At 40.5% G+C, this 21,990-nt stretch overlaps 1 protein-coding gene across 3 annotated transcripts in view; it reads left to right on the forward strand.

Moving 5' to 3' along the window:
* Positions 1-21,990, forward strand: part of KCMF1 (potassium channel modulatory factor 1) — a 47,113-nt gene continuing 25,123 nt past the window's right edge. For 2 of the 3 annotated variants that reach the window (XM_071732277.1, XM_071732278.1), the window contains exon 1: positions 359-653. In XM_071732277.1, coding sequence (XP_071588378.1) covers positions 374-653 — 280 coding nt within the window. In that variant the 5' untranslated portion in view covers positions 359-373. Of the gene's footprint in view, positions 276-358; positions 654-21,990 lie in introns of those variants that run through there. The other variant, XM_071732279.1, reaches the window with a different exon arrangement.

Here is a 21,990-nt window from a genome sequence, read left to right on the forward strand (position 1 = left end):
ATAGTCACCGTGTCACGGTGCCCGGGAAGCCGCTGCTGCCGGATCCGCCCCCCGCAGGGCGAGCGAGGGAGGAGGAGGAGGGAGGCCGGCTCCTCGCCGCCTCTTGTAGTTTTGCTCCCTTCCCGGCCCTGCCCCTGGCCCCTCTCCTCTCGCACCGGAGCTCCGTGCGTGCGGCGGCGGCGGGGGGCCAGGCCGCAGCGGCGCCCGAGCAGCCCGCGGGAGCTCCTGGACGGGCCTGGGCCACCGCCTCTGGACTAGGATGTCCCGACATGAAGGTGAGCGGCGCGGGGCGCCAGGCCTCGGCGGCGGGGGCACGTCCCGGGGCCCGGCCCGGCGTTAGGGCCTGGCGCGGCGCCCTCTCGGGCGGATCATCATGGCGCCGCCGCCGGCGGGAGGGGGGCCCGCGGAGCCGGCGGCGGAAGGAGGCCTCGGCGGCGGCGGAGGGCGGCGGCCGGGCCCCGCTCTGCAGTGTCATGGGAGGGGAGGCGGCCGCGGCGTTTACGGGCCCTGTCCCTGCGCGGCCTGCGGTGGGCCCGGCCGCCTCCGCCGCCGCCCCTCCTGTCGTGGAGCAGGGGCATGCCGCGGCATGGGTTCGGGGGGCAGTGGGGGGCTGTTCCGCCCCTCTCCTCCGCCTGAAGGACGGGTGCAGGGAGGTAGGGCCGGGCCGGGCCGGGCGGGCGGGGCGCCCCCAGTCACCAGCGGGCCAGGCTGGGGTGGGCGGCGGCGCGGGGCGGCCTGCCGACGTGTCGGGCCGCTGCGGCGGGTCAGGCCGGGCACGGTTCCCCGAGGGGGCGGCACGGCAGGGGACCGAGCCGGGAGGGCGGCCGGGCACCCCGGGGGGAGCGACGGGGGGCCGGGAGCCGCTTGGTGGTGGGGGTCGCGTCCCACGGGCGGCGAGAGGAGCCGGGCCGCGGTGTGGGGCCTGTGGGCAGGGGTGTGCAGGCAGCCTGCGTGGTCCTGCCGAGGAATAAGCAGCCAGTGTGCTGGTAGCCCCAGGAGCTACCTGCCTGCTTTCTGTCGGTGTTGCCCTGTGGCAGAGGAAACCAGCGCTGGTGTAGTGGCATGTTTTGAGCTGTTGAGAGAGAGGCCGTCAGAGAAACGTGTTTTATGTGTTTGACCTGGTATCGCTGTGTTTACTGCCGTGGGTGCGTTCAGTGGCTGGTTCAGAATTAGTTAAAAGGAGCAGGATGGAGAGAGATCTGGAAGCTAAGAAAGGTATTTCTACAGGAAGAAGGTGGGAGTGTGAAAACTGGAGAGAAAGTCGCTTGACTTTTCTGTTCTTTTTTACTAGTGGGTAAGGTGCTTGCACTAGTATTAAAATACTCTTTTAAACTAGGGTTGTCTCCTGAAAGAAGAACTTTTTGCCATATTAGAAACTTTATTTAGCATCTGTCTCCATTTTCTCTGTCTTACCTGCTTCCTTATTTCTGTTTTATCTGATCTTGAAGTGTTTTGATAGAAATACTGTATGATAATTTAGTATTGCTAAATTAGTATTGCTAGTGGCTAATAGTTGATAGCTTGGTGCTGGACAGTGGTATATGGTGGATTTTTGGTGTCACAATATTTTGCAGCCTTCTTGTTTGTGTAGCTATGCGTGCTTTTGTATCAAAGAATTGTCTTTCCTGAATCTTAACTTTTTTTTTTTTTTTTTTAAGTTAAAAATTCAGTAGCAGTACCAGATTCTTTCTGTCTCTTTTTTTATTATTCCTCTCTTGGTTTAAAATACATATTTTCCTGAGAGGGTGGAGGTGCTAGAGTTGCTTATGATTAAAGATTGAGTTTTTATCAACAGCAGGTGAAATAAGCATTGATGACAAAGTATGTGTTACTGATGATGTGGGATTATGCAGTTTGTAAATCTCTTCTGTGATGCATGTATCTGTGGTACTCTTCAGAATACAAGCTTTTTTAGCTTGAACAAGATAAAATTGCAGAAGTGAATAGTGTGTGTTGTTTTTCAGTGTTTTTTGGTGTTAAACTTCATGGACTGTTGAGAAAGATGGTGATGTTTGCTAAAATGACATTTCATTCCTGGAGCAGCTTCTTTGTTAAGACAGAAAAATTAAAAGACAGAAAATTTAAAAGTTCATTTTTAAGTATGTTTCTGATGGATGCTGTATCAGAAAATTTTCTACTCTATGTTAAGTCCTATTTGTAGAAGGTAAAATTACATTCCCTTGCTTGGATATATTTGTTGATATTTTTAGGAGTGACTATTAATGAAACCAGGCTTAATATTCGCTTTCCAAAGCAGATGAAGCACTGTTGGTTCTTTCTAAACATGCCTAGTTGGAAAAAAAAGAAAATAATTGTCTGTCTTTCCTGATAAGTGAATGGAAGTTTTTGTAATTTTGTATTATGGGTGTAAACTCCAGTTTGTGTGAATGAGAACATGAAAACAATGAGATTTAAGATTACATCTGCCACTGTGTGGTGTATTTCTATAAAAAGCATAGTTTGTCTCTTAATTCCTCAGTAATTATCTTTGTAGTTTACATTTTTTAAGATGTTTTGGTTTAGCCAGCTTAAGTCAACATAAATATGGGAAGCATGCTTTTCCAACTTAATGGAAAAGTGTTTTGAATACATAATTTTACTAGACATCTGAAAATCCTTTAGACATGAAAAAGAAATAATTTTTGTTTCAGATCTGTATGGCATCATTCGCTGCTGACCTTTTTTTGATCCAACATGACTGGTTTGGGAAGGACTGTCTTAGAAGAAAATAGTGTAGAAAAAAGGCATGCTTTAGTAATTTTTAATAAGTTATATCTTTCTTGTGTGGTTCCTTTAAATTGATCCGTACTCCCAAGTTAGAAAAAAGTTTTACTGAATGGTCCTGACAGAATCTGTGTGCTTTGCCAGTTTTTTGATATCTTCTGGGAAGGAAGTTAGAATTCTGAAGTCTTGGGATGTTAAATGGGTTATGAAGCATCTGATACAGATGTGAGGTTACTTTCCACTGGTGTGTTTTGGCTGCTTTTTTTTTCAGTTATTAACATAAAATATATTTGGTTTGCTTAAAAAAAAGGTATTTTGTCATACTTAAAAAAAAGTCTGACCACGGCCTGCCTTGTCACTGTACTCTCATTTCATACATGAGCTCTGGGCTCGCATTTGTCCCAAATTTAGGAAAACGAGCACAACTAGAACTTGAATTATTATTGTTCTTTCTTTAAATGTTCATTCAGCATTTAAGAGGTTTTATGGGTAATGCTGTCAAGAGTAGCTTTTAGTGTTTATTCACCTCTTTATATTGCTAGTCGCTTCTAATTTTTCAAAGCCATTTTTATTCTGTGATTTGGTGTTAAGAAAGTTGCTGTTCTCTGCCTTTGGTTTTCTAGAATGCAACATGAGGTTGTTCCCTGTGTCTCTCTGGGTTAGCCCCTTTGTTGAGTTCTATGTGCTGATATAATATTTAATGTTCTACAAGGAGCAGGTACATAATTCTTTGTATACTCTAGAAAGTATACAGGAAGGCATTTTGCATACTAGAGATTTTCTTTCTGTGGATGTGAATGTGGCAGTGATTCTCTTGTATGGCATTAGACAACACCCAGGATAGCAGAAAAATTGACAGTCATGACTTCTAGGAATATCACTGGAATACCATTTTTCATAGAATTATGGAGTGGTTTGAGTTGGAAAGATCCTAAAGATCATCAAGTTCCAGTCCCCCTGCATTGGCAGGGATACCTCCCACTAGATCAGGTTGCTCAAAATCCTGTTCAGGCTGGCCTTGAGTACTTCAGGGAGGGAGTATCAACAACTTCTCCAGACAACATATTCCAGTGTCTCATCACCCACACAGGCAACTCTTTTGTGGATCTAGGTTGCTGCAGCCTTACTGGTTGTAGGAGGGTCTGGCTCCAAGTTGCCTGCACCTGAAAACTCCAGTGTGCTCCCAGTGCCACACCACCTGCACCACTGAGGTCTTGTTCTTGCACTCTCAGCACCTCACTCCCAGCCCAAGATCTGTATTTTGTTTCTAATTTTCACGAAGGGGTATGTTCTTCAAACTTCAAAGAGCTAACAGCTGTGCAAGTGGTAACCGTTCACAAGGGTGTCCATTTGTCAGCATTTCTTATGAACCAGCATAGGTCTGCAGTTAATCATAGCCCCCTGTGAAGCTGTGAATGGATGGTGGTAAGAAAGCAAGCTAAGAAGGGAGAGCAGTGACTGGCACAGGACCATGTTGGGTTTCCAAGTATCCTCTTGCTGATTTCAAGCTTCTTGTATTTGAGGGAGTTGGAGGCTTAGTAGTTCTCTTTTGTGGGTGTGGGTGTGTGTGTGTGCATGTGACTGTGTATGTCAAAGTATTCTGCGCTGTTGTTAGTCTTACTTTATGGCAGTATATTAATGCATACAGTTTACAGATGTAAATGAGTTAGTGTAGTAATTTAGCTAACAAAAAACATGTTTAGGAGACAAAAAATATTAATATTAAATGTAAACAGCTGCAAATACGATTAGAAATATTGGAACTCAATAATTTATCGTTAAACTGTTTGCTTTCAATAAAAAGCTGGGTCATTGTGTAATAATAAAAAGAACTGGACACATCAGTGATATTTTAACTTGAAAAATACTTAGTTGTTTTGAGGAAGTTAGGTTTTAATTTTTAAAAATGTGTTTTGGCTCTTATGGTCTAGGAAACATATTGTGGGTGAACTAGTATGATGCTGTCCCTGCAGAGTCTGCAAACAATATCCTGCAAAAATACGTGTTAAAAGAGACCATTTTTTCATCTCACGTTTGTGATAAGTAGTAATGCCATAGAACAAACACTGTACTGGACAATTTGTACTAGGCAAATAAAATCTGTAAGTATTAAAAAAGAAAGCTTTTCAAATATCTTTCATGTCTACGTTACTGATAACATTTAAGAAAGAGTTGCAGGTGTCACTGTGCATGATTACATCTGTATTTAAGCTACTGTTAAGAAGTAAAAACTTGGAATAATAAGTACTACAAGCTGTCTTACTACATTCAAGGAGCTACTCAATACAGCAGCAGATTTGAAGAACAGCACTCAGGCCTAGGGTTTGTGCCAGAACTTGGTTGCACAGACAGCACTAATTCAGCCTTTACGTGTCTGTGTTGTATTATTACACAGCTGTGTATTTTCTACTCTGTACCAGCCCAGCCTCCTTCAGGGTTTTCTACGTTAGACCACTGCTCTGTGTTAGGGAGACCAGAGCAAATGAGAAGGTAGAGCCCTTACAGGAAGAAAGGGTCATCAGGATGTTGACAGTGGAGTTATGTTGTGGAAAGTTGGATTGACCCTCCCTCTCCTCTGCTTCAGAGTTAAGTGAACTCATAAGCACATCACTTTGGCAAGAATTCACGGGTGCCTGCTAGTTCCTTATGTTATAAAGGCATGACTCTGGATTTGGGATCTTACCATTAACCATTGCAACTCTAATAATGGAGTGATGAGCTTTAGAAAAACAATTCTAGAAAATCAAAGATACTGAAATCCATCCTTTGGAATCTCAGATTGAGCAACTGGATTCAGTGGACTTACATTTTAAATCTTTATTTGCCTTGGTTTCCCCTCACTTTCAAGAGAAGAAAAATACTGCTTTGAAGAGCTGATAAAGTTAATTCATTGATATTTGTGCTGCATTGGGAATGCTGTAGAGAAGTGCTTGCAGAGAAAAAGCAATGAGGTAATCAATAGTCAGAGCAAATTTTTTGCAGTGTATGATAAAGACTGACCAGTGATGGTAAGACAAATGGAGACCTTTCTGTTTGCTTACAGAACACCATGTGCTCTGGTGCACTGAGTGAGGTGGTATTTTTGTGGACAGGAATGTGATTGTGATAGATTGCATTTCCTATGGATTCTGATAGCGGATTTATTCTAGGCTACATATATTTTAATATCAACAAGTTTGTGAATTTTTATGGCTTTTGTTCTTGGACTACTAAATCCTCTACACTCAATGCATTCTTCCTTCTACGGGATATAGAAGTGGTAGTTTTGGTAGCTATAGGTTTGGAAAATGGAGACATAAGAGAGAAGTATACAAGCTTAACTACACGCAGCAATGTTATTCACCCCTACAGAAACAGCAGTAAAAGGCACTGTAAGCAGTTTGGGCACGCTGAGTTCAGAGAACTCCAAAAAGAGTGCTGTTCGTGACTCAGGGCACGTGTGAGGGTAAATTACTTCATGGATGGAAATTGGAAAGGTGTTTACCTCTGATTCCTGCCCTGTATCAACCTTTAAGAGTTTGTAATATCCCTTTCCAAATATGAGAAGAAGATATTGCATTCATTTAAGAGGATGATTAAAATTGAAGTGCTTCTTTATACAGTTTGTAATGAGGTTGTGGGGAATTTTTTCGCTTAAGGTTCTTGACGCTACCTAGAATCCAGATAAAACAGTTATAGCTTTGGATTTTGTCTTAAACTTTATATTCCAGGTCTCTTTAAATATTTCAGTTTCAAATATTGCTATACAGCATCTCTAATCTAATGACCTGTTTGGTTATTGCAACTTTCCCTGTCGCATCACCAAAACATCTGCTTTGAGATTACCCCTGTTTTTTGTACATATGATCCTTATGCTTATTCACATTTTTATCTCCTCATAGCATCATCAAAATTACTTATGACACAATGAAGTAAGATCATTTTTGTTGGGCATGATCATAGAAGGGTCTTTAATATGATTTTCATCATGCATTTAACTTCCCTTCTTCCATAGTCTCAAGAATTATATTTCAAAGGTGTGTGTAGGTGATGGCTTGATTTCTGCCAATTGAAGTAATTCATTCTAGTTTGGGATTAATTTTAACTACATATAAAAGTCACTGGAACTTCTGACATACTTGGAAAAATTTATTTCATACCTTCCCCCCACTTGTCCTGAGAATATAGTTTGAATGATGATTAGGGAGAGCATAGATTTGTCTGACAAAAATTTTGTTAAAATATTTAATTTTTTTTTTTTTAGGGTCAATTTATAATTTGCCTTGTAATTCCTCTTTTTATTGTCCATTTTTCAGCCTATAGTGAATTTTATAATGATTGCTTTATTGGAGCTTTTAGAAAACTTTGTGTAAAAGTTGCCCTATTTTCAGTTGGAGACCTGACTGGAACTTTTTAATTACAATTAAATGGGGAACCTGGACACGGGAAAGTGTGATGTTTATTCCATTTGCATGTGGGATATCAGATGCAGATTTTATGTCTTGCCAGAAGGCGCTCAGGAAAGTCTCCTAAAGAAAGTAATTAGTGGTTTTGTACTTTGTGGCAGTGACTTATACAGAGACAAGAGCATTCTAATAATTTTTTTTTACTCACTGGGACATTTCAGTGGCATATGCTGTTTGCATCTATCACTTTTTACAGCTTCCCTGTAGTACTTTAAATTTGCTTTTAATTTTAGTATTTGCATATATTTTCACATTTTTATCAAAATACTGTTGGTCCTCTTCCACATTTAATTTGGATCATCCCACTGTCATCAGTTACAAAATCTCAGCGAAGAAAGACATGAACTAAAAAATAGTTATTATTTTTTTTAAAAATGCAAATGTAAGATGAAGCAAAAGACCAAGTTAAAAATTAAAAAAAAAATCATAACTGATTTTTTTTTTTTTCTTATCTCAGGTCAGATTCGGTCTTCCCCCTTCACTTCTACCACTTGCTGGTGCCAGATACTTTTTGGGAGGCAATGTTTCTTGTCTTGACTGACAAGAGGTGCTGTCTCTGGTAGGATACATTCTCTTCTTTGCTTTCCTTCTTTTTGTCTTTCATCTTTTACCCTCTTACATCCTTTTCATTGTTCTTCCTTTGCTTTGCTGGGCTTCCCCTCTGTTCCTTGGAGTGCTCTGGGGTGGGATTTTCACAGTCACCTGGGGAAGCTGTAGGCCAGTTGAAACACAGTTCAAGTACAATAGAAGTTTAATGGCTGCAACTGTAAGCCTTTTTGAAAAGCAAAGCTCTGATGTTTCTTGGGAGTACAGATAGCTCTTGCTTATTTCAGCAAATAGCTATTGCTAGAAATGTTTGTAGGCAGTGGTATCTCAGACCTACTACAGAGATGGATTGTTTTGGTTTTGTTTGTTAGATGACAGGAGGTGGCTTTAGTAGTGAAAATTTTTCTTGCTAGTTTAGGTTATGGCAGATGAATTCTTAAATTGTTTTTGCAGAAAAATGCTGTTAGAGATGCTGTTGACTGAACTCTTCAGCAAGTTGATTCCTAGTGTAAATGGTATTTAAGGTCTGACTTCTGATAGCTTATTGATACTAAAGCAGACAGTATTCTTGTCCGAAGGTGATTATTGTCCCCCAGCTCTCTTAGGCTGTATTTACTTTAAAAATTATAAGGATGAGGTGAAGTCTCTATGTATAAACAGTGTAGAAATTAACATAAATTACTGCAACAGATGTGATAAAGTGGTTTGAGAATACTAATATTAGTGTGAGGATCATAATTTTAAGCCAATTTCTGAACAAATGTGTACCTCTATAGATCAACAGAGTAGCTCTCCAGATGCAGCTAGTACATCAGAAACTTATGGCAGGTTCTGGAAGTAAGCATGTGATCATGTGCCTAGTGTAATAGTCAAATCGCTTGGAGGCTGCATGGGGGCATCTTGGAGGTGGCTGGTTGGAGAGCAGAGCTCTTAAACAGGTGATATCCTTTGGATACCTATCTCAGGTATCCTAGCTTGAGCAGCAATAGATCATACAGGGTTTTCAAGATCAGAAATGCATAAGGATATAGTAATGTAAGAACTTCTTGTGTGATTGTCAGTAAATTCTGTCTTCCAAATAAATTAATCTGGTAAAAAAAGCAATGTTCAGTTTTACTGGTAATATATTTTTTGCATAACTTTTTGTGTGTGTGTTGGCTATATGTGCCCTAGGCGCTGGTGTTCACCTGGAACAAATCTGAGACTGCTGGAAGTCTGACTATAATAAGTGTGTGTCAGTTGAACTTACTTTTGTGATAGTTAGAATGAAATTATCTCTGAAGAAATGAGATTTAGGCACAAAAGCTTTTCTTATGTCCTCAGGATACCCTGACCTCACTGGCATTCCAACAAAGCAAATGTCTGAATTATGGCAAATATTTGCATGTGCTTTTAATACAGGCAGCAATGATGAGGTGTGCCTAACACATGGTGTTCAGCAAACAGGTATTTTGTGTGTTTCAGTGTGCAAACTGAGGTGGAATATGTCTTCAAGTAGAAAATTACTGTAGTGAGAAGCACCTTGTTCACTCTGTGGTTAAATACAGTCTGTGAGAATAGTTTTGCTGAGAGCAGTAGTGGCACAACAGGACAGACAGTTCTACCACTTCAGTTTCCAAAGTTCCTTCTGATTTACCTCTTTACTTGATGAAGGTAAATTAGGCCATTAACCTCAGCACCGTAATTGTTAGTATTATTGGGCACATGTTCAAAGTAAGCTATACGCTTTCCTAAAGTAAGCTATAGAGAACACACAGGTTTTTATATAATGACTAAGCTTTTTTCTATCTTTATGTGCATAACATGGTTCAGATTATCTTGATTTCATGCCTTTATCCTGGTATAGTTTGTACTGTTCTGATAAGATGATAATGTCTGTAAATGTAGTTTGATCTCTGACTGTATAGATGGAAGTAAATTGCTTCTGCTGTAAAGCATGACCATTTTTTTTTTATAATTGCCAAATACAAGTCTAAACTATATTAATTAGATACATCACACATTTAAGAAGACAGACTAGAAGCTGTTCAGAGTGCCTTCAATCAGGAGGAGGTCAGATAAATTTTCCAGCTCTCTTCTTTCTTGCTTGTCTTCAGTTTTGGAAAACTGCAAATGTCAATAAATCTTCTTTGCCCTCCTGAAAGCAGAACAAATGGATTTGAAGACCTGCAGGTGTCTTCTTCTAGGTTGTTTTGGCATAAGGTATGTGAATTTCCAGGCAAGATCTGATAGCATACCAGGTGTTCCTTGTTGTGGATGACTTTTGTGAGAAACTGAGGAAACAGCTTGAGATTTTGCTTCAGAAGAGCAGATCTGTAAGTGTAGATTCCTTAGAATATACCTTCGTCTTTTCAAGCAATGAACCCTTAGAATAAATGACTCATATTGGTAAAATTCATAGCAGTAGGGGTTACTATACCTAACACTCTTGTGTTATTCCAAACTGATGTCTGAAGGTTATTTAGAGGCAGTGAATCCGTTTAACTGATGTCACATTAAAAAATATTATAAACAGTGGTTTTTTGTATGTTTTGGTATTTTTTATCTTATTGGATATTGGAGCCAGTTACTGGGAGGTGTAATTCTCATTGTTTTTCAAAGCTCAGTTAATATTTTGTTCAGTAAAGTGACTGGAAAGCTGAAAGAGTGAATTGTTGAGAATTTAATCACAGAATACAGTTACCTAGCCAAGAATAAGATACTTTGGGGTGATAATTGATTGAAGTGCAGGACTCCAGGCTATAGCTTTTAGGGATACCATGGTATAAGAGCTGGTGAATACTGCTTCTAGTGCTGGCACTAAATTTTGCCTTGAGCTTCTTCCAAAACTATTTTTCCTTTCTTCTAATGTCCCTATTCACAAATTCATTCTTCTGAAGAAAGCACTTTCTTAACTTGTGTAATATGACATCGAATCAAGTGTCCCTAATCTGTAAAATGACGCTGCCTGTAGGTTCTTGCTTAGTGCTAAGAAATTGGAGATCTTAGCTGTATACAATTGCAAAGATCTATACTGTAGTTTCTTCCAGTTAATCCAGGAACTCTATGAGAAACCGCTGGTACTCTTGAGGAATGTCTCAGAAATTGACAATAGAGGAAATATTTTCAGAGATCCGATGGCCTATGTTCAAGATGAAACAGACCTTAGGGGTAAAACAGACTAAAAAAGCTGTTTGTAAGATGTAGAGCTATGCATCTTTTTTATTTCCTCTTGCAATAATTACAAGGTGTCTTCTAATTGTACACAAGAAAAATGGACAATTGGCTGTACCATAAGCTCTAAATTGCTCTATATGGATCAGTTACCTGTACTGAAAGATGTCTGCAACTCCTAAAAAAGCTTCAAAACTCTACTTGTAAAATAAATCTTATGTGGATGGTATTTCAGGTGTTGTGTTGTACCTCTTTCTTCCTGAAAAATTACTGTAGAATTGCAAAATTTGCAAAGGTAGGAGATGCTGAATTTTTTTCTATGTCTCAGTGCCCTGCTAGGAGTTGTATCAGTGAAGTAAGGTAGCTGCCAGCTCTAACACATTCAGAAAAGTCTGGAGGGAAAGTAGTTAATTCTTACCATTTCCTATAGGAGCTGGCATTCTAACTGTTAATAGAGAGCTCAGAAAACCTGTTAAAAGTAGCAGCTTAAAGCTGTACCAGGAATGTGGACATTCTGTTCTGCTGTAGGTCTCTCTCTTCCTCCCTGCTCCTCAGTGACACCACTGTGAAGACTGTCAAGGTGAATGGTAGAGTTTCATGCTCATATCCAACCTCAGTTATAGATATCTTTAGACAAGAAGGCTGTGCTATTTTTGTGGTAAAACTAGTTGCATGTTTGACAGGTGTTCCCAAACCAAACTTCAGAATCCATCACAGTGTCCAGTAAGGTAGTCTTTTAAAAAATATTTACATTTAAAGATGGTCCTAACTACAGAAAATGCAAGTGTGAGGGTGAGTGTTTTTGCTGAGAACTTGAAATGGCTCAGCAGGTTAGTGGTCAAAAACTACTTTTCTCTGTGGAGTGATAGCAAAGTCCAGTGGGAAAAGGGAGAAAAGAGCTTATAAATTGGTCTGAAAACATAAAGAAAAAGATGTGATTTTCAGTGTTGTGATTGCAGTATGTCTTTGCTTCCAAGATGCCGAAGTCGAAGGAAAACAATGAAAATATCTTCGGTGCCTCCACCATTCTCAGGTTCATTATCTAGGTTTTCTTCAGTGATATCTTTGCATTGTAGTGCTCAGGTTTGGTTTTGTTTTTTTTTCTTGCTTTTCTAACAGTCAGGTCATCTCTTTGTACAGGTGACTTTTCCCTTATCCTTACAGTACTGTTTTGTGCATTCTGTGGCCAACCTGGCATTTGAGCCTGTAGTAACGAGCAGTGAGACCTAATGGATTTTGATGCTCCCTATCTTTGTTTCTTTAGTTATGAAGTGAATTATGTTTTATTTGCTTTGGTAAGCTGCTCTGTTATTACACACCTGCTTTATTCTTGTAATTCAGCAAATAAAGAAAGAAAACTTTATAAATTGCAGTTATACTAATTTAGGAAAATGTCTTTTTTGGTTAAGCTTAGTTTCCAAATTTTTAGAACTTGGGAAATAAGGTGGGTTTTTTTATTGTTGTTGTCATTCAACTGTTACGTTAGGCTTCTGTACTAAGTATTTCTCAGAAATTTTTAAGTTTCAGACTGTTTTCATCTATTGATCCTTTGTGCCAATGTAGTTTTCCAGATACAACTCTTGTTTCCTATTGAGAGTAAGGATGAGGGGCTGCAACAGGGTTTTGCCTGAAGGTGGTGGGAATTGTTACCTGTCTGACTCTTTTATGTAAGTCAAGGTGCTTGGCAATTTACTTCATTACAATTTAACATGAGGATTTGAAGGATCCACATTTTAGAACAAAAATGTCATTTTTTTGGTCTTTATTCTGCCTTTTAGTGTTTGTACTGGCAGCAAAAGCATGTGATTGAAACCGGAGTGATTGTTTCTTTCAGCGTTGTTTCCCCCTCCAATTAAAAATAGGATCTGTAAATACTGACCATAATGTATTTTCAGTTGATATACACATAAAAATAATTTTTTTTTCTGTTTGAAATTGTAGGTGGCTGCTGTCAGTGCTAGGGAGAAAAATGAACTTTCCCTTCCTGTCGCTAAGTTTTTTAATATGATTGAGTTTTTATGGTAAAATAATAATGAGGCTGATGAATTTATATTCAGTGTTTTCTACAGCAAATTGGTTCCTTGTTATCTTGTTTGATTTTATTTTTTTGTGTACTTGTCCCAAATATGCTTCCCTTTTCAGTCTGTTAGATTAAAAATCCAAATGTGTAGTGTTCTTCCTGAAAATCAGGTTTAGTTCAAGGACAGGGTTGAACAAAAACACTTTTTTAAAATGTCTTCTTTAAGAATCATAGAATGGAAGCATAGAATGACTAGGGTTGGAAGGGAGCTTAAAGATCATCTAATTACAACCCCCCTGCATGGGCAGGGACACCTCCCACTAGACCCAGTTGCTCAAGGCCCCATCCAACCTGGCGTTGAAGAGATTGAGCTAATTATGGTACAAAGAATGAGTACTGGAGATTCATAAACTGTGATCTGTAAATCAGTGATGGCTTTCAGTGTTAAATGTTTTAAAAATATTTAGGAAAATCATCCAACTCTAATTAAAGTATGATGTTTAGTAAATTATTTTTAAAAGTAAGTTGGATATGTATGTGTAGGGGATGGATGGGATAGTCAGGGAAGCGTTTGGAAAGTAGTATGATGATGATCTTTGGTTCTTTATGCAGCTATGCTCTTAGAGAAGAAGAAAAAGGAAACTACAAGTAATAAAACTAAATGACACTCTTCCTAGGGAGAGGGAGAAAGAGGGAAGTAGGTATTTGGTATGACTGGCAAATGGTTTGGTTGCCAGTCCAGGCATCATATGAGCAATTAGCAATGACATTTGCTATGGAGAATTGGAAAGAAGGTAACAGAGAAAATGAACAAACCCAAAGCCTGACCAATATAGGCATGAAACCTTTTTTGCTTTAGAATAGTGCATTTCATACATCACTTCTCTGGTGTAGCTTTCACATCATGAGCAATTGTAGTTTGTGCGGTGATGTTCAGGAGAGGTTTAGACTAGTACTACCAAAAAATTGTTTCCTATGAGGATAGTGAACACTAGAACAAGTTGCCCAGAGGAGCTGTGGATGCTCTTTCGTCCTTGGAAGTTTTCAAGACCAGACTGGATGGGGCTTTGAGAAGCCTGGTCTTAGTGGGAGGTAGGTGTCCCTGTTCATGCAGAGCGGTTGGAATGAGATCATCTCTAAGGGCCCTTCCAACCCTAGTCATTCTATGATTCTGTGTTACTAGCCTGAGAAGCTGTTCTCCCTAGCAAAGAGTGGGAGTAAAAGTGGTTGCCAAGGCAGTCTGTTTATATTCATAGTAAGAAAATTGCCTGAGAAAGCTCAGGGTAGAATGTTGCTACTACTTAAATGAATGTACTGTAGGTTTTTAACCTCTTACTGCCATTTTTAAAAAAATATCTATGTTACAATTCAGTGTGTTCAGGGAAATTCAACTTCTTTTACAAGTTCTTAGACTTCTTGTGGTGTTAAGGATAGCTAAATTCCTTTTTGACATTTTGGTGCCATTCAAAATGGTGATTTTGAAAGTAGGGTCTTGTGCTCTGCTCTGCAAACTTAGTTGGGTTATAGTACAGAATCTGGTATGGCTGCCTGCCCTGGATCAGACATCGCTGCTTTCCTTTGTGAAGAGAACTACTTGTTTGTCTTTCCCTCCCTTTCCCAGCTGCTCAGGGGATCTGTTTTCCTGACATTAAAACTCTGTGTAATTCCAGACCACCTTGTGCAAGTCTTTACTGTAAGTCTCAGGTATCGTGAGACATATTGTCATGACAAGGCGTTATTACTCTGAGAACTGGAACACATGATTCATGAGAACTTTTCTTTCACCTTTAGAGGGGTGATTGTCCAGACAGTGCTGACTGCCTTCTGCATTGCTGCCTGTGCTAAATCTTACCTCAACTCTGTGCTGCACGGTAGAGGAACTTGTGACGCTTGCATATTTGGTCCTATTAAATGAGAAGCTTTCTCATTGATTTTACTAGGTATAGAATTCAGCCCAGTGCTGTTACTGTTATTTTCTTGCTTTGGAACTGTTTACAGCTGCCTCAATTTAAGTATTTTTCTGTTAATAGAATTCACATGCTGTTTGCCATTTTCCAGATTAACAGAGCTGTTAAGTAAGATTGCGTCTGGTGCCAGTTCCCCTTGCTGCCACATTACGAGCTTCCTGCAGTCTGATAAATATGTTGCAATTTGTTTAATTTTAATGTGTTTACAGTACTTTAGCATGCTTTCATGGTGATCATTTTGACAGTCAAATTACATTGTATTAATTGAATGATGAGATATGTGAGACGGAGTATTAAATATTAAATTAGAAATCCAGATCTGCTTGATCAAAAATCCTTGCAGTGTACACCATTCTGCTTTAAAAGTCTCAAACAAACATTTCAAAAAATGTGGCAAAACCTTTCACTGTGAATCAGTTTGCATGATGGGTAAAGAATTCTGCTGCTTTCTAAATGTTTAGAAGTATTAAACATGAAACTCAATACAGAGAAGACACTTGACTTTTTTTTTTTTTTAATGCAGAAGTCTGTGGTAAGCTTTGTGCTAGAGGAAGCCAGGACTTTAAAAGTAGCTTTGTTTTCTCTGTCTGAATTAAGAAAAATAGTGAGGAGTCTGATCAGGATATGAAGTCTAGAGAACACCACTGAGATTGTCAGTACCTGTTTAATATGTGTTTGGTTTGGGGTTTTTTTGGCTTATACATATGTAGAAAGTTGTCTGTTTCTGGTTTGTGGTGTTTGCAGTAACCTGCAAAAGTAATAAAACAGAAAATAAAAGTCATAGCAAATATTGCTCTAGGAAATTCCTTAAAAATGGGCAGGCTAGTTAAAAAATGTGTTTTGAGAATTGGTCTTCTGTAGCTGCTTTCTGATGTTATCTGAAGGAGTTTCCCAGGACTCATGAGCTTTTTAAAATTCATGCTCTTTTTATCATATAGAGAGAATTTGTGTTTAATATTGGCAAGAATTGATTGGGCAAATTAACTTCACTACAATTTATGGACAGTTATCAATAAATTCATATTGATGTTTTTTATTTGGTTGGAATTGTGAATATTCATTGGATACAAAATCAAGAATTGAAAAACTTATTTTTATAGCAGGCTGACACTCATCTCTTAGAATCAAGGCTGGAACTTGCTGGACCAGTTGTACTGCTTGAATCCTTTCTTTCTAAACCAGCTCTGGACTAGTACCAGACACAGTGCAAGTGGGCTTCATGAAACTTCTTGGCAGTAGGCAGGTGAGAAAATTTGGAGGTCTATTTCTACTCCTAATTCTAGAGAGGAAGGAGTGTTGTTCAGAAAACAAAAGCCTTTTTGCCCTTCTGGACTAACACAGGCCTGATTCCCTCCCTTTCCTTCCCCCATTTCTTTTCAATTTCAAGTCAACATAATCTCTGTCTGCAGCTTGAATCCTACTAGTTCATGCTGCAGACATGGTAGTCCGATTGTTTCATCTTTCACTCTATGAAGAAAGTGTATGTGCAGCACTGTTGCACACAGGGTGCGAGAGAGGATGGAGCATTTTTAGTTACTTCAGGAGTGTGGTGTGTGAATTTTGTCTTCACCACCCTTGAGTTGCAAGGGTGATGGAGTATGATCTGTTGATGGTTGTCTTGATATTTGTTTCATAATCTGCTCTAGAAAATGTGAGAAAATACAAACAAAACCAAAGCTCTGTAGTTTGGCTGAATTTCTGGTGAAACTTTCACAGAAACAGCAGAAGCTTCCCTTCCTAGAAGGTAACCTCTCAAATTAATCTGCATGTTCAGATGAGGCTATTAAAGCATGACACATTTGGCTTTTTTTTTTTAATGTTGCTAAGTGGCATATATTTTTCTGTCTTCAGTCTTACAAATAACTGAACAGCTAAAGTGAAATGTCTTGCTTTAAGGCCTAGGGTTGGCACATCAGAAACAGAGTACAGATGAGATAGTTGATGTTAAGCAAATGACTTGAAAAAAACCAAACAACAAAGCCAAATAAAAAAAATCAACCTAAAAAGCCAACAACAAACCCCCCACCATTATGGTGGTTATAAATAAGGTTATGTGCTTCCTTTTGTCTCTCTGCTAAACCCAAAAGAAGTGCTTTCCTTTTTATTAATTCCTAGTGAAAATAATTAAATGTCATAAGAGCAAATTATATTAACTGTCATGATCATAGAATGGCTTGTGTTGGAAGGGACATTAAGGATCATCCAACACCAGTTATGGGTGAGGACGCTTCCCACTAGACCAGGTTGCTCAAAGCCCCATTCAGCCTGGCCTTGAACATTTCCAAGGAGAGGGCAGCCACTGTGCCCCCTATGCCACGAGTTTTCACTACACTCAGAGTGAATTTCTTCCTAATGTGTAACCTGAATCTACCTTCTTCCAGTTAAAAGCCACTACCCCTTGTCTCATCACTACATGCCCTTGTAAAAAGTCTCTCTGCAGCTTCCCTCTAGCTCCTTCAGGTACTGAAATGCTGCTATAAAGTCTCCCTGGAGTCTTTTCTTCTCCAGGCTGAACAACCCTAACTATCTCACCCTGTCGTCATAGGAGGGGTGCTCCAGCTCTCTGTTCATCTTTGTGTGCTTCTTCTCCAAAATCTTAGTGTGCTGGAATCTCTCCAACGACTCCATGTTCTTCTGGGGCTGGGGGCTCCAGAACTGGACACATTACTTGAGGTGGGGTGCCACAAGATTGAAGTAGAGGGGAGAATCGTGTTCCTCAGCCTGCTGATCATACTGCTTTTGATGCAGCCCAGGATATGATTGGCTTTCTGGGCTACAAGCACTCATTGCTGGCTCATGTTGAGCTTCTCATCAACCAGTACCTCCAGCTCCTTCTCAGGGCTCTTCTCAATCCATTCTCCTCCCAGCCCATGTTTGTGTTTGGGATTGCTCTGACCCGAGTGCAGGACCTTGCACTTGGCCATATTGAACTTCATGAGGTTGACTTTGGCCCACCAGTCAAGCCTGTAAAGGTCCCTTTGGATGCCATCCCTTCTCTCCAGCTTGTCATCCACATCATACAGCTTGGTGTCACACAAAGAAATGTTTGGTAGGGGGGTTGTTTTGCATTTCATTCTTTTTAAAAAACAAACAAACAAACAACTATTAAGCATGCTACTTTAAAATGCTTATTGATACGTTCCCTGAAGTCATTGGCCTGGCTAGGTGCAGATGTGGTATGGCTGGGTATTAAAGCCCTAAGAATTTTGTATTGGAAGGATGAAACATACTTAATAATAGGACTTAACTCCCTATTAATTTCAGTCAAAACGGGAAACTGGAGATAATGAGACTCTTGACAGAACACTGCTGAAGAAACTGGAACTTGATTAAAGTAAACCAAAACTCTTTAGGCTTTTAGCACAATGCTACCCTCTAGTGGAACAGTGTGCCATGAAGAATCCCCAACATTATTTTTCCCTGGTTTTAATTAGAGGTGATACATATTATGCAGTCTGTGCCTGTAGTTGTATAGCGATAATGAAGTAAAAAACAAAAAAATGTGAGGAAGCCACCTCATCGTCTAAGATAATGAAATCTGTAATTAAAATTGCGATCTCTCACTGTGATAACTCCCAAGTTGTTGCTATGCAAAAAGTGAATCAGAAGTTTTCATTGAATAGCAGTTCACTCAGGGCTAGTATGATTTTATTCAAGGATTCTTTTAAAAGTCAGAAATCTATGCTGACTCTCTAAATACCTGTCACACAGTGTTCAGCCTCTTCTTTTGGTTGATTGGTTGTTTTTGTTCCCTGCTTCAATGTGAACCCCTCCAGAACATGTGCTCTTCTGAAAACCTGTGATTAATATGAATGCATCTAAATCTGATAGTTTTGAATCTTTAACATACCTGCTGTGTTTCACAGAGAAATGCAATGTTAGGAGTTGGAAAGGGCCTCTGGATATAATCTAGTCCAATGTCCCTGCCAGAGCAGGTTCATCTAGAGCAGGTTGCAGAGGATGGTATCCAGACGGAATGTCTCCAGTGATGGAGACACCACCACCTGTTCCTCAATGTAAAGAAGCTCTTCCTCATGTTTAAATGTTTGTTTCTCTGCCTCTGTCTTTGATTTCCATACAGGTACAGTCTGCAATAGCTGGTTAAGAGTTGGTAATTTGCAGATTTGTGCCTGTCAGTTTTCTGAGGGGCAGGTGGCTTGGTTGGACTTTGGGTGTGTTTGCAAATAAAAGGTAAAGACAAGTAAATGTTGGATATGTATCTGGTGAACAGTTTGCTGTGCTGATTGAAATGTGTTATCTTTTTGTGCCCTGGATTTATGCAGTAAAGAAATGAACTTCTGAAATTTCAACTGATGTAAATATTAATTATTAGAGAACTGTGGCTTAATACTTCATCTGGAGAGCTGTTAGTGTCTGACATGGATTCTAGGTTGAACTAGTCTGTTTATTGCAGTCTAACTTTCTGACCAACTGTTTTTCTGGAAAGTTTAGTAAGTAACAAAAAGACTGTTGCATCTATTGCAAGACTTCCAATAACTGTTTTTTGCAAAGCATGTGTTGGGCATACAGGTACTGTATAGTTAAAATTTTGTAGATCTCTGGGGGGGGTGGAGAAAGAGAGAGGGGGAAGGTAAACAAGCTGAAGCAATGAAGTTCACATCAGTTGAGAAAGATATATGTATAATGTCACGGATGGTTATGATGTTTTTCAGAATTGAAGTATTAGGATGGGTGAAAGTAAAGGCTGGGAAGCCAGTGGATTTTTGTCAGCAGCTGGTTTTCTTCTTTCTGCTGGTTTTTTTCCTTGTCATCAGCCATTGTACTGTTTATCTTTTTAAGAGTGTTTAGCCCAGGGTTTCTAACTGAACAGTGTACAAATCAGTCAGTGCTACGAGCTAAAGGTGCTTGTAGTAAGGTGCATCCTAATATATTTTGTAACTTGACTTGTTAGGCTGGTGAGGGGTTTGGAGGCATGTTGTATAGGGAGTGACTGGGGGAACTGGGGTTATTTAGTCTGGAGTAGAGAAGGCTCAGGGGAGATCTTACTGCTCTCTGCAGCTGCCTGAAGGAAAGTTGTATAGAGGCTGCTGTTGGTCTCCCAAATAAGCAGTGATAGCACAAGAGAAAATGGGTTTAAGTTGTGCCAGGGGAGGTTTAGGTTAGATACTAGGAAAGAGTGAGACTGAAAGATACTACTGAAAGAGTGTTGAAGCATTGGAATAGGCTGCCCAGGGAAGTGTTGGAGTCACCAATCCTTGGAGCTGTTCAAGAAATGTTTAGATGTGGTGCTTCAGGATATGGTTTAGTGGTTGTGGTAGTTGGGATTACAGCTGGACTCAATGATCTTGAAACTCTCTTCCAACCTTAATGATTCTGTGATTATTTCAGGTGCTTGAATTTGCCCTTATTTTACTTCAAGAATTCAAGATTCTAGTTTTGGGTGAGCAGTGTCTTTAAAAGACATGAAAACATTTAAAAATCGAGTCTTGTGTCAGACAGAATCATAGGTGCCAGATTGAATGGGACCTCAAGGATATAGCCTTTCTAGGTAGGAACACAGTTTAGATGTGATGGCCCAGCATCTTGATAAGCTGAGTCTTAAAAGTGTCAAGTGTTGGAAAATCCACAACTTCCCTTGGGAGATTATTCGAAGTCCAACTTTTCTCAGAGTGAAAAATTTTCTTAAGATATCTGATGGTAATCTCCCCAGGAATAATTTAAACCCATTACCCCTTATCTTTTCCATGTGACTCCTTGTAACAAGGGAGTCTTCATCTTCATGGTAGTCACCCTTCAAGTACTGGAACTTGGCAGTAAGATCTCCCTTAAGTCTTCTTTTCTCTGGGATGAACAAGCCCAGTTCTCTCAGCGTTTCTTTGTGTGGTAGGCTACCCATTCCTCTGGTCATCTTTGCAGCCCTTCTGTGAACCTTCTCAAGACTAAACACATCTATCTTTTTTGTATAGTGATGACCAGAACTGAACACAGTGTTGCATGTGCAGCCTGACACACACTTAGTGGCATGATGACTTCTTTGGTGATATCATTGTTGATGCAGCCCAGCATCCTGTTGGCTTTCTTCACTGCTGCAGCCCACTGTTCATTCATATTGAGCTTGTTCTTTTTCAAAGAGCTCCTTTCCCGCCAGGTGGATCCCACTCTGCACTCCTGGATTATCAGAGAATCAGATGGGTTGGAAAGGATCTCTGAGATCAAGTCCAACTCTTGAACCGCTATCGCTGTGGTTACAATACCATGGCAGCATTCATGATTACTCTCTCTGTAAAGAATTTCTTCCTAATATCTAACCTAAACCTCCCCTGGCAGAGCTTAAGTCCATGCCCTCTTGTCTTACTGGTCACTGCCTGGGAGAAGAGACCGACCCCTCCCTGACTTCAACCTCTTTTCAAGGAGTTGTAGAGAGTGATGAGGTCTCCCCTGAGCCTCCTCTTCTCCAGACTGAACACCCCCAGCTCCCTCAGCCCTTCCTCACAGGACTTGTGTTGGATCCCTTCACAGCCTCCTTGCTTTTCTCTGGAAGTGCTCCAGCACCTCCATCTCCTTCCTGGGCCCAGAACTGGACACAGGACTCAAGCTGTGGCCTCACCAGGGCTGAGTACAGGGGAAGAATCCCTTCCCTGGGCCTGTTGGCCACACTGTTCCTGATCCAGGCCAGGATGCCGTTGGCCTTCTTGGCTACCTGGGCACACTGCTGGCTCATGTTCAGCTTCCTGTCAATACAGACTCCCAGGTCCCTTCCTGCCTGGCTGTTCTCGGCCACTCTGTGCCCAGCCTGGAGCTCCCCATGGGGTTGTTGTGGCCAAAGTGCAGGACCCGGATGAGTGTTGAATCTCATCCCATTGGAATCAGCCCAACTCTCCAGTCTGTCCAGGGCCCTCTGCAGAGCCCTCCTGCCTTCCATCTGATCCACACTGCCTCCCAACTTGGTGTCATCTGCAAATTTGCTAATGGTGGACTTGATCCCCTCATCTAAATCATCAGTGAAGATACTAAACAGAACTGGGCCCAGCACTGATCCCTGGGGGACACCACAGCCGCCAATTGGATCAGCACCGTTCAGCACCACTCTCCGGTGCCTCCAGCAGTTCCTAACCCAGCACAGAGTGCTCCTGTCTGAGACCTGGGCTGACAGCTTTTTCAGGAGAATGCTGTG

This window comes from Heliangelus exortis, chromosome Z, assembly GCF_036169615.1.
Source record: "Heliangelus exortis chromosome Z, bHelExo1.hap1, whole genome shotgun sequence".
Taxonomy (NCBI): Eukaryota; Metazoa; Chordata; class Aves; order Apodiformes; family Trochilidae; genus Heliangelus; species Heliangelus exortis.